This window comes from Rhinolophus sinicus, chromosome 1, assembly GCF_057876585.1.
Source record: "Rhinolophus sinicus isolate RSI-liver-muscle chromosome 1, RSI-T2T, whole genome shotgun sequence".
Classification (NCBI taxonomy): Eukaryota; Metazoa; Chordata; class Mammalia; order Chiroptera; family Rhinolophidae; genus Rhinolophus; species Rhinolophus sinicus.
The window spans coordinates 28,229,156-28,242,310 of record NC_142501.1 but is presented as its reverse complement, the minus strand read 5'-3'; the positions used below and the strand labels follow the sequence as shown (position 1 = coordinate 28,242,310).

The 13,155-nt window shown below is 37.3% G+C and overlaps 3 protein-coding genes across 16 annotated transcripts in view; 2 read left to right on the top strand and 1 right to left on the bottom strand.

Annotated features, from left to right (window-relative positions):
* STYK1 (STY kinase 1) overlaps positions 1–4,029 on the top strand; it is a 34,798-nt gene extending 30,769 nt beyond the window's left edge. For 3 of the 4 annotated variants that reach the window (XM_074326004.2, XM_019744733.3, XM_074326003.2), the window contains one exon: positions 2,366–4,028. In XM_074326004.2, coding sequence (XP_074182105.2) covers positions 2,366–2,570 — 205 coding nt within the window. In that variant the 3' untranslated portion in view covers positions 2,571–4,028. Of the gene's footprint in view, positions 1–2,365 lie in introns of all 4 variants that reach the window. The other variant, XM_074326005.2, reaches the window with a different exon arrangement.
* Positions 1–6,909, bottom strand: part of LOC109454273 (uncharacterized) — a 121,482-nt gene extending 114,573 nt beyond the window's left edge. For 8 of the 11 annotated variants that reach the window (XM_088797999.1, XM_088797984.1, XM_088798003.1 and 5 more), the window contains exons 1-2: positions 6,661–6,909; positions 4,038–4,160 (exon numbers count right to left, since the gene is read on the bottom strand). The gene's annotated coding sequence lies outside the window, so the exon portion shown is untranslated. The remainder of the gene's footprint in view (positions 1–4,037; positions 4,161–6,660) is intronic. The other 3 variants (XM_088797988.1, XM_088798012.1, XM_088797997.1) reach the window with 1 other exon arrangement.
* A 42-nt stretch (positions 6,910–6,951) lies between these two features.
* LOC109454274 (protein mago nashi homolog) lies at positions 6,952–13,076 on the top strand. The gene is made up of 5 exons (XM_088798015.1): positions 6,952–7,115; positions 9,344–9,402; positions 10,090–10,200; positions 12,117–12,199; positions 12,715–13,076. Exons 1-5 carry the CDS (start codon positions 7,022–7,024, stop codon positions 12,812–12,814), a joined length of 447 nt encoding a protein of 148 aa, XP_088654141.1. The 5' UTR covers positions 6,952–7,021; the 3' UTR covers positions 12,815–13,076.
* Positions 13,077–13,155: the final 79 nt, after the last annotated feature.

Below are 13,155 nucleotides of genomic sequence, written 5' to 3'. Positions count from 1 at the left end.
TCTAGCAACCCTCAGTTTGTCCTCTGTATCTCTGAGACTGTTTCTGATCAGTTTGTTCATTTCTTCTATTCTTTAGATTCTACATATAAGTGAGATCATATGGTATTTGTCTTTCTCCGTCTGACTTATTTCACTTAGCATAATGTTCTCATCTATATCATTGCAAATGATAAGATTTCATTCTTCTGGAGTACTACTCGGCCATAAAGAAGAATGAAATCCAAGTGTTTTTTGCTGCCTATCAGTTGATCCCTAGCTGTCCTTTATGTGCTAATGTGCATCCTTAGACCAAACCTACACAGTAAAACACATCTGCTCATACATCATATATATACATATTGCATATGTATATGTGTGTGTATACACATGTACACACACACACCATGTTGAAGCAACTATATTATGAATCTAAATTTGATAGTTTAGTTCCTCCAGAAGTTTCTAAAATAGGTAAGAAGTAGACCAAATCCAATGCAGGTACAGCGTATTTTATTTGTTGAAATGTCAGTCTCAGTCAGAGACTACCAGCCTTAGTTCTAATATACTTGCCATAAAATCCACTGCACTAGGTTACTTACTGGCTCTTATTTAATATTTAACTTTTAAAAATTATCTATCTGTTTTTCCAGCTGTGAGCACATTAGAAACCAACCAGAGGAAGAAATTAGAAAGACAGGAGAAGGAGAATCCAATATTGTCAGCAGAAAGGGACAGCTGGTGAACCAATATAGAGCAAAAAAATGGAAAAATTAAAAGTTGCGTACAGAATTTTATAACCAATAAAATACAAAAAGGGATGGTTATAGGACATAAGAAAAGGTTTAGATTATTTATAAATGTATATATTAATATACATTTTCATTAAAATTATAAATTTTGCAAATTTTTCAGCATCAAAAGGGTAAATTTCCAGTACCTGGGTTTCCCTATAATAAACATTTACTATATCAAGCAGATTATAAATGTTAACTATCATAACTATAAATACACACACACACACACACACACACACACAAATACACACAGTATAGTGATACTGGCTGGGTATACCAGAACGAAATTGTTGAAAAATGTTTCTTGCAAACTTTCTATGTGTAAAAGGCTGTCCTTGACACTGGGGGGGAGACACTTAACTAATAAAATACCTAATCTTGAAGAACTTAACATTGGATAAGGAGATACCTGAAAAACATGAAAATCAATATAAAGTGTTAGGTAGTAAGTAAAATGGTTAAAAGCTCAGATTCCTCTCATAGAGTCAAAAGGACACATGATCAATCCTAGTCCTGTTATTTTACTGCACATTGTTTATTTATCTTAAAATAGGTAAAATGATAATCCTATCTCTGTTATTGTGAGGCTAAAATGAAACAATGTACGTTAAGTTCCACTTCCATGCCTTATATAATAAGTTCTTGGTAAATGTTAGTAGTATTAAAGTAGCATCTTTCACAAAGTCTTATGGTACAAGGTTAACGAGCATGGGAAACATGGTGGGCTGAGGTTTATAAGGGAAGGTTTCACAGAGGAACTGAGATTTAAAACACACCTAGGGAATGATGACGACGGAGATTTCAAGGCTTTGGGCATAGCATGAGCAAAGGCAGCGCTGGGTGTTAATAGCACGTGTAGGACATAGCAAGACACTGGGCCGGAGGAGAGGGCTTCAGTTAGGCCAGGCCTGTGTGGGAGACAGCTGGCGGTAGGATGTTGACATCATGTGGTAGGCGGTGGAAAACTACTGTAGGTTCTTGAGCAGGGGTGGTACATGATAAAAGTATTTGAAAACAGATAGCGTTATACATTCTCTAAACTGGATTGAAGAAAAGATGGATAAAAGTACTTTTATCTAGATTAAGGCAATTTCCGGAAGAACTTAAATTAAAAAGGGCAAATGACCTCGATTAACACGGAAGGGAACACCTGAAATTAGTATGAATCATATTATTCCATAACTTCTTATTTTCCTGGCTTTAATGTAGCTTCTACTGGTACATAAATTGTAGCAATGGTCTGGAATGCTGCAAGTGAGTAACATCTAAAGATGAGAACACCTGACTTCTGAAAGAGCATTTGGCAATAGAATGGGGAAGGAAAAACAGCGAACTGTTCTGTCATACTGATTGTACTCTGAGGAATCTTCAGTCATTTCTATTATAAAGAGGGTGCTGTTGAGAAGATGATTTTAAGAGACTAAGTATTAAGAAGATGAGATGAATATTAATCTCTGGGAAGAATATGAGAGACAAGACAATGAGAAGTAGATTAAAGAACTGTAGCGCTTTTTTGTTCAAGTTTGTTAGGAGACATGTTTCTCATACACTTGCCTGGTCAGGGAAGTCAGTGTCTCTCATTTCCCTTGCAGGTACGGTCTTATGAAGTCCTGCTGGCGCTGGAGTGAGGACAGCCGCCCTTCCCTCAGAGAGCTACGCTCGCGCCTAGAAACTGCTGCTCAAACTGCAGATGACAAGGCGGTGCTGCAGGTACCAGAGCTGGTGGTACCCGAGCTGTATGCAGCTGTGGCAGGCATCAGCGTGGACAGCCTCTCCTACAGCCACAGCTTCCTTTGACGGTCCCAGGGCAGGGAACATCCATGGGTGATCATATACTTTTGGAACCAATTTCTCCAAGAACAGAGGATGGACTTTCTAGTGGGACGTAAAGAGAGAGAGGACATGGATCCTGGATTTCCCCCATACATTTCCCTAGATTTGTGAAGTGATGCTGGGTGAAACTCTACACGCTGCACGCCCTTGAGGCTGAGAAATACAACTCCATTTCTGCTGTATCAATCCTGAAGACTCAGGGTAGAAGTGGTAGCCAGTGTCACTCACTGCACAGAAGGTTTTAGAAATCTGCGATGTTTGCTGGGGCACAGTACAAATAAGCTGGTTGCTCCCACCACAGGCTAGTTTCCTCCTGAAGGATGCTTTTATCTAGACTATTATAAGGTCCACAGAAATTAAGAGTCAAATGAGGGACTAGAAAGCCAATAAAGGACTTGATGAGAGAAAATTAAAGGTCCTGTTTGCTCAGGGGTATAGATGGACTGAGGTCATCCTTCAAAGAGAAGGTGGAGAAAGGATGTCACATTCCTCAGTCCTGGCCCCTTCATGCAGGGCTGGAGGAGAACTGTGAAGGAAAACTTCTGAGTTTCCCCTGAGCATAGGTAAGAGAAAGATAGCCCCCTTTTCCCTAATAGTAACACAGGTGAACCCTGGTGGTTTTACTTTTAACGAGAAGCTGGAGGGGTCATTTTATGATTAGGAACATTCAGCATGTGTTCATCAGGCCAGCTTCCTGGTCCCTGTAAGACTAAGGCAACTGAGACTGGAGAGTCAGGCTCATGATGGATATACTGTGTGTGTTTAACAAATAGGGAATGTGGAAATCAAGCAAGAATGCTTAGTAGGCCAGAAGGTCTTTAACAAGGGCTAGCAAAGGACATCACCTGAGACAGAAGGATGGTAGCTTCTGATTTTCAATCATCCGTTGATGTACTGTGAAACTTATTTCATTAATATTCACTTAGTGAAAGTGGGCTTTTCTAGTATACAGCTGCTAACATCTTTACAATAGGGAGGATAAAAGCAAATAAATGGAAGTTAACGTCAACAGAAAAATTCAAGAGACAATCTACATTGGCAGAAAACGGATAAATGGGGATAATACTTATCTCACAGGGTTGTTGTGAGGACTGAATGAGAGTATGTATTTGTACAGTATCTGGCACATAATATGTACTCAATAAATGTTAGTTTCCTTTTTCTCTTCCTATTCTAGAATCTTTCATATCTTTTTTATTTAAAATCTGTGGTCAAGAAGAGAATCTCTGTTTGTCAGTCACACTGCAAGGCAGGGCCTGCCTAAAGATGATGGTATGGTACAAGCACCACAGGACTAAAATGATGAAGTAATCATTTCTGTGTGAGCTTCTGGAGGATGGGAAGAGTCTCCTACTATTTCAAAATCCTGAAAATATCATGATGATGACAATTCAGTTGGACATGTGATCTGTGATTTTAAAGAATACTCACTCAGGTACTCTGGGTGGGACATCTAAGGCTGTAGGAAAGATGACTGGCAGTTGAAAATTTCATAAAAGTTAGACTCCTGATGGAGTCATGATGAGTCATCCAATTAAGTAATGATTTTTGCACCTGTAGGAATACCGCAATGAACTAGTCAGGATTTAAATGGGTGGTAAGTAGCAGTAGAGAGAAGGAAGTTTGAGTGGCTTGGCACAAAATGATGAAGTCCTCTGGAATTTCATTGTTTCTTGGCTATTCATTTAAGTCAAATTTACAAAATATTTATTTATTTAAATATTTTTTAAAAAATTGAGTGGTAAGTTTAAGGACAACACTGTTAGATGTTGTGCTAGGTGTTGGATAAAAGGAACAGAGAGCTTTTGATTACAGCCTAGAAAGTAAGAGACATTATATACATATTTGTGTGGGCATTTGTACATTACGAATTGAATAAACTGTAGTGGTGATACCAGTAAGCATGCCCTAAATTGAAGCCTACAAAAACTGATATTGAGATTTCTTAATGTTAGAAAAATATTTTCACTATTTCCAGCCCAAGTAAAAGTGTATGAAACGGGTCTTATATAACTTCACTGTCCAACACCATAGCCAGAGGACACATGTTGCATTTAAATATTAATCTAAATTCATACAGATTAATATTTTAAAATAAAAAAATTCAGTTCCTCATTCTCACTAGACACATTTCAAGTGCTCAATAGCCATTCACAACATTTCCATATCTCTGTTGTATAACATCCAAGACCACAAAGCAGCCTATGCTTTATTACTTTGCAATCCTTATGATATGAGAGATACCACATTTTGGCTTTTTTTCTTGTTTTTGTTTTTTGCTAAATATATGAAGGATTAATATATTTTCGCAATTCATTTTAAAAACAGGATTAGAGAGGATTAGTCTTGACCTCAGAAGTCTTTTCAGGGCATAAAGACAGTAACTGGACCACAGATAAAGATTTTAACACTGTGCATTCCATAAACTCTATTTACAGTCACAGATCTGATATCTGTAGCTGTTTAGGTAAGCATAAATGCTAGCATATGTGTCAAAAAGCTGAAAGAAATGCATTAAGGAATCTAGCGAGATTGAATGAAGCTCCCTACAAAAAACAAACCAAATGGATTACTGCCTGTATTTTCATAGATACTGTGAGCAAATTTCTGTGGGTTATTCTTGTAGTAGGTACAGTGACTGAGTCATCCCAGTTTACCTGGGACTTCCCAGGTTTTAAAACTGAAAGGCCCACATCACACAAAACTCCTCAGGCCTGGGCAAACTGGAATGGTTAGTCGCCCTAGTGGTAAAGGATGGTGCTTTATGTTCCTTATATATTTTCCATAATGGCAGCCTGTACAGTAGCAATTGAATAATTTTCCTATGTAAACACTTATACAATGGTTAATACAAACTTCTATATTGACAGTTACATAATTGTTAATATAGAGTCAACATAATCTGGGCCAATCTGCCTTTCTAGTTATTCCACTTTCATGAACTTCATGTTCTAACTATACTGAATTTCTTGGCTTTCCCAAATCATGCATTTTCACACCACTGTGCCTTTGCTCAGGTTGTTTTCTGCCTGGAGTGCCTTTTCCATCCCTCTGAACATATGCTCAGCCTATCCCACAAGGTCCAATTCAAATAGCATGTCTTGGCACATCTAGGCTTCCCCTATTCCTCAATAAAGTGACTTGCTTCCTCTGCTGTACTACCAGCATTAAAAAAAATTATTTCTAACATTTGCTTCCTTGTGCTAATATACGTCTATATGTTTATTTTCTAGACTGCAAATGCAAAGGCTCTATCTTTTTATTAACAGCGTCTAACCATTTCTGGCACATAAGAGTACCTGTTAAAACTCATTATATAATGCTTTATACATGTTAAATCTGTTTTACATGCATTGTCTCATTTGGCCCTCTCAATTCTGTGAGCTTGCCAAAGTTGACTGTAGTATATTCATTTGGTTGACGGAAAAACAGACTTAGAGACAGTGACTTAACCAAGGTTAGGTAGATGTAAGGGTTGGGAATGAATCCCAGGTCTTCTGACTGCCATTCTTTCTACTAAACCCCACTGAAGGTCAAAAGCCATCAACAGGATTACCCTATGTGCTGGTAAAGGAAGGAGGATGAATCATATTTGAAAAACAGACTTTGTGTGAAAGCTCACCTGGTCTTTGCCCAGCCTTCTAAACCCATTGGTAAGCATCCCTCCCCTCCCCAATTTAATTTTATTTGGTAAGAAACGTGGGCTAAACCATTTGATCTTAAGTCACATTGCGAAAACTCCCCAGGCCACTAAAGATTCACCTTTACTTAATGAACGAAGTTTTACTATTAAAAGGAACTCTTTTATACCATGCCTGTCGGGATTTTCAGTTTCAATGTGCCTTTCACAATTTCAGACCTCTCGTCTGATGGATTCTACGTTGTCTATTATTTATGGGCATCAAGTTGCCGGACAGGTAGCATTGTCCAAAGGGGAAAGCCCCGTGTTAGGAACCTAGCAGGAGAAAAGGGTTTTATTTCAGCTCTATCATGTCGACTCCGGGCTTTACCTGGACTCATCCCACCAGTTAAAGGGTAGTGATGCCACACCCACCTTTTCACAGGATGCCGCGAGAAGTCGTGACCCGAAAAGTAAACGCGCCTTGCAAACCTTAGTTGTAAGCCGATAAAAAATGCTATCACATGTTCACACTTTGTTCTTTGCTATATACGATTTACTTAATTTTGAAAATAACATGCCTCCGTCGCCAGTAAAGCGAAGCTCGGGTCGTCGCGCCCTCACTCCGCCGGCTTCGGGCTCCTCACAGGCGCTGCAGCCTCCAGCGCTGCTCTGGGAGGGCCGGAGGCAGGAGGGGCGCGCCCGCGGTGACGCATTTATCCTGGGCCGCTGACGTCACTGCTAGGCGCCCGGCGGCGAGGAGGCCAGGCCTTCGGCGGGCTTTCTGGAGACCAGAATGTCTCTGGCCAGCGATTTCTACCTGCGCTACTATGTAGGGCACAAGGGCAAGTTTGGACATGAGTTTCTGGAGTTCGAGTTTCGGCCGGACGGTGAGCGGAGGAGCGGCGGCGGCCGCCGCCATGGAGCGCGGTGCTGGGCCGGGGGAAGCGGGGCGGCGAGGCCGCGGAGGAGGCGGAGTGGGGTGGGCGTGCAAGTGTGCAAAGAGGACTGAGGCCACTGCACGAGCCGAAGTAAATAGGAGCTTGAGAATCCAAGAGGCATGAACTATTCACAAAAGAGATTTTGTGACTAAACGAGAATTAATCGATGTACATTAATTCAGAAAAGGTAATCCAGCCAGATGCTACAGTTGAACCTAAGGTAGTCAGGATCCTAGACTCAGCTCACCGGAAAGGACCGGAAAGGCCATCTAGTGTATCGACCTAAAACTTGAACATTTTAAAGAACATCCCCACCGTGCGTTGATTTAATGGATGCTTAAAATCTTTTGGTGGCCAGTAACTTTTGGATTTACCCATTCATCCATTTTATTCATTCAGGCATTGTATGTAAGGCAACATGTCTAGAAAAACGAATGAGGCCTCCTCTGAAGGGGAAGACCAAACGTGTAGAAAAATGAGTGTAATGGTGTATTTTTATTGTGGGTGCTTAAATACAGTTGTTCCCCATAGTATGAATTAAGAATTAAAACAGGAGAGTGGTTAGTGCTACATGAAGGAGCGGGGAAAGCTTCCCAGAAAAGGTGACAGCTGAGACGATCTGGAAATAGATGAGTTTCTTGGCCTCTGCAGGAAAAACAGCAGTGAGAGCAGCGTGAGCAGAGGGCGAAGTAAAACTGCCTGCTGCCCAGGAAGTGTACAGCAAATTCTATCTTTCCACAGCTCTGATTCTCTGGAGAGTTTTATTGTATATTGCACTCTTTTTGCAACAAGCACAGTCCGGCTGCATAGACTTTTCTTTTCTGAATGCATGGTATGTGCTGGGCAGCATGTAAATACAAAAATTGAGGGTACAGTAGTGGTTAAGACTCTTTAATTTCCCACAAGGAGTTACATCTTGATGGGCAACACATACGTGAAACTAACCATAAAGCAGTATGGATAGTAAGTGCTATGTTCATGTTCTGGACAAATGTCTGTGAGAACTTAGGGGAGAATCACATATTAGAAAAGGGGAAGAGTATCAGACATTTCAGGTAACTACAGACCTGCAATTATTTAGAAATGACAATCACCTTTTTTCTCCTGTTTTCCTCACGTCTGTTCTAAATTTACCTGAATTCTCCATCTGTTGTTTCCTTATGTGATGTTTTTTCAGTGCTTTTGCCTGTGAATAGTTTTCAGCTTGTCCGTATTACTTTTAGCCAGTCACATAAATTAAGTAGTCTAATATTATCAGGGAAATTTCATGCCCAAACAGTGGTTCTCATCCATTTATCAGCTATCACACCATCCACATATCTCCATCAGTAATAGTGATTCCTAAGGCGTTCACCTCATTAGGTTAACATATCATTTTAGAGGGTCAGGAGCACATTACATCTGTACCTGGGCAACTGATTAGCCACAAGGGGAAGCATGCATCAGGGAGTACAAAAGTCATAATGGATTAAAATTAAGTATAGATTAGCTAACAAACTGGCCAACTTTTATCCAGAAGCAACAGATAGTTTGTATGCTTCCTAACCACAATTCTAAAATATTACCAGTGCCATATTATCATACATTCATTAATTTGAAGGAAAATAATTATTCCAAATTTTGGAGTACTTGGAAGAAGGTACATCTAGAACTGAATCTCGTGTGACCCTGGGCAAGTTACTTAACTGTTTTCTCAATTATCAATAGGTGTGAGAATAAAACCCACTTTTTAAGGTTGTTTTACTGATTAGATTAAATGCTCTGGTCTAATCACTTGGTACCAACACAGACACAAACTTTAAAAGAAAAGTTTTTTCCGTTTTCAGATTCCCTGTCTAGTTTAGGACATAGCTTAAGAAAATGGGCCTTAAAAAATGGCCTTCCCATTATATTGAAGGCATAGAATATTTAAAAATTATATTGAATATTTAAAAATTATATCAAAGGCATGGAATGTTTAAAAATTTGACTAGCTTCAACTGTAGCCAACTTACCGGCAAATCTTTGTGTGCCTGCATGTCTAGCATTAATCTTATGCTGGGAAGGAAGACATATTAATAAAAGTAGTAGTATAGTATGGTTTTTATCTTCAAAATTGCTTACAGTGTCATTTCTTTATTATTTTTTTTTTAGCAGTTTTTGCTGTTATAGATTGAATTTTTTTCCACTCCCCACAGGAAAGCTTAGATATGCCAACAACAGCAATTACAAAAATGATGTCATGATCAGAAAAGAGGTAAGATTTTTTTTTGAATGTCTAGTTTTTTACATTTGCCATTTTCCTTATGTCTGTGTTGAATTTACAAAAATACATATAAGTCTGTGTTGTCAAGAAGCCATTTCATAGATTGAAAAGTGATTCTATTTAAATTAGATCTAATCATAGCATCTGTAACAACAAAAGAAGCAATCTGAATATATTATTATAGTCCCATATTTGAACATATCATTTAATTCACTTCATAATTAATTTGTCTTTTTACTCTATTCACTATTTAAAACAATGATCATGATTTAAACACAGTATGAATTTTAAATGAAAGTCTCCAAACTTAGGGATAAAAGTTCCGATCACTGTGATGTGTTCTAGTATTTGTCTCTGTTCACCTCAAATTTTGTGTTGTCACCATGAACCACTTGGAGATGTTTGAGTTCTATGTTAACCAAGGAAGAATACAACGGTTTAAAAGGGGGCTAAGTGATGTGAAGAGGGAACAATATACATTAAAAGAAAAGGGCAAGAGAGAAGAAAAATCCTAAGAAGGATGAATGATTTCCTTCCATCTTGTACTTTGGGACAGAATTAAGTTTTTCTGTGATATTCTATTTGAATATTTAGGATTTGTAACTCCATTTTATCATTTCCTTCTGAGCTGTGGGAAGAAATAGGCATTATGAAATTTTTATTGTAACTTATTTTCAGGCTTATGTACACAAGAGTGTAATGGAAGAACTGAAGAGAATTATTGATGACAGTGAAATTACCAAAGAAGATGATGCTTTGTGGCCTCCTCCTGACAGGGTTGGTCGACAGGTTTGTATTTAGGGATTCTTTAAATGCATAAATATTAAAAATTGGTAATATAACTGTTATGTTTCTCCTTATTTAGAATAGATCCTCACTGATTCTTTAGTTTTTCATTTAGTAGATACCTAGTAAATATTCTTTAATTTTCTTTTACTTGGTCTCATTTTTTGTGCTGCTTCCTAGTAGTAAAGGAATCCATGCATTAGACATCTTTCTGAACAGTCTTTCTGGCAGCCAGCCCAGGTTAGGATGTTTTTACACTGTTATGAATAATTTCTATTATATGTTAATCACTTTTATTAGGAATAAGTACAGTTGTCTGTGAAATTGGAGACAGGATTCTCATTGACCATGTAAAATTTACTTTCTCTAAATTATAACTTTGAAAACTCTTATTTGTATCTTTCTGCTTCAGAGAGGGATTTGATTGGTTTCTTTGTTCAAACCGACCACTGCCTTTGCCTCTCATACTCCCTTCGGAGTAATTAATGTTTCTTAAAGGGCTTCTGAAGAGATCGGAAGACCTAATTTCACTCTGTTGAAAGACAGTTTGATTTCTGAATTGGATCTTTTCAACTCTTGGAGAAATGCGATGTGACGCTTGGAGGAAGAAACATAATTTCACTTTTGTATATTCCTGAGGATTATACTTTGTAACACCTTCTTTGACTAGAAGAAAATGTGTGGAGAAATTTTAACAGATGTTGACACTCTGTAGAAATAACTCTTCCATTTAAAGAAACATTTAGGAAAACAAAAGTAATAGTTAAGAGTATTTTATGCCTTGTAAACACTTTTAAAACACAAATTTTGATCTCAGTTTGTTTTATGCATATGTACATGTGTTCTAAAAAACAACAGCAATAAACTGTTTATCTCTTTTAAATTCAGGAAGCGCCCAGTATTTTCATCTACCCACTTGATGATGTGATCAGTGGAGTTGGTATTGGGGAGGATTTGGCATGCCCCAGAAATTGTCTATTGGATCTTTAAGTCAAATATTTTATGATTATTTAAGAACCTTAGTTAATTCTCTATTTTGTGTGTGCCATAAACTGTGCATAATTAGGTCTTCTGATCAGTGATATAGCTAAGACTGTCTTGAATGGCATGCTATTTAACCTGAGAAATCACCACACACATAGCCTCTTAATTGTTGGTTTTAGATTTGCAGATAAAATACAGAGAAAAATTTGTACAATAATTGTGGCACACTGGGGACATCTACATTATATTTGTTTTAGTAGTTCTTAGTTTTAATGTTTTGTGAAGTCAAAATGTATGAGTCTTTCAGTCTTACAGTCCAGGATTCAAATATCAGTACCCTCACTTATTGATGGTTGTGAATATCAAGTTTTTTCCTATGCTTTCTGAGTCTTGGATTTCACAGTTGTAAAATACGCTTACCTCAGAAGCATATTTCAGGGATTACAGATAATGTCTGTAAAGTCCATAGCAGCAGGGCCTGACACATAGTGGGTACTAAAGTGGTGCTGTTGTTTATATTATGCATTTTATCTTTAGAGCCTTGTGAAAGGGTAAGTGTGTTTATATTTATTATATTAAAATAGACTTAGACCATGTTATTTTTACAACACTGTGCTTCAGAGTGATGCCAATAGTTTTTACTGACATTACAAGAAACATTTATTGTCTCTCTGAAGTATGTCATTCATTTTATAGTATCTTTATGAGATCTCTGGAGAGTAGTTTTGGTTAGTCCTAATACTGGGGACTCCTGAACAGGTGATCAGGTTTTTATTTTATAGACATAGTTTATGTCTAACAGATCAAATGTCTTTTTTTCTTTTTCTTCGACTGCTAGAAAAACTGCAGCTAAAACTGGGACTTCTCAGTAGCAAGAATACAGATATCTCTGGGATGAATTTTTATATTAACTACATCTCTTTTATTTTTTTCAGGAGCTTGAAATTGTAATCGGAGATGAACACATTTCTTTTACGACGTCAAAAATAGGTTCTCTTATTGATGTCAATCAGTCAAAGTGAGTATGTTAAAGCATTTTCATCAAATTGATAACATTTATTAGAGAGGTTCATTTTAAAGCTATAGCCAGTTTGAGATCATTTCCATGATACCCTATCAGTTTATTATGCAGATGAAACTTTGATTTTTATGTCGTTAAAAACTTGTTATCAAAGAAGGTAGCAGTGTATTTTATTGATTTTTTTTAAAAAAAAGTCTTAATCTGACAGCTATGTATAATAATGCCCAAGTTTTATTAGCTACTTTTTTTAGTAAAAATCTGGACACAGTGTCACAAAATTTAAAAATCCTTATTGGATATTAGCCTTGTTAGTCCCATAGCGCATCACATCATTTTCCTCTTTGGGTGTAATACTCAAATAAATGAAAAAAAGAATCCCGTATAGCTTAATAGCTTTAGCTACGTATGTCTTTAACTTAATTGTTTTAGGTTTTTGTTTTGTTTTATGAATTAATTTAAAATTACACTATTTCTAGGAACAAAAAAGTAACTTTTACCTTTTTAAATTTTAGGGATCCTGAAGGCCTTCGAGTATTTTACTATTTGGTACAGGACCTGAAATGTTTAGTGTTTAGTCTTATTGGATTACATTTCAAGATTAAACCAATCTAAATTGTATGTTTTTTTAAGGTGTTTTTATATTTAATTAAGGGATGGGTAAGGGAGGGTTTATTTGTCATTTACAGTATTGGGATTTTTATGAATGTGAAGCAAATAAATTTTTTTTTGTATGCAAACTGAAAATAAGAAAATACATAAACAGGCTTAATGGTTGTCTTCACTTGTGTCCAAGTGGGTTGGACAGTCCCCACACACATTGAAATCTGTAAATGAAAACCACCTTTCACTCCAATAAAACTTATCAAAGCCTGGATGGAGAGTGTTTTTCTGTTTTGTTTTTTTTCCCTCAGGAGGCTATGTCTCTTGCTCACTTTAAAGATAATAAAAAATTG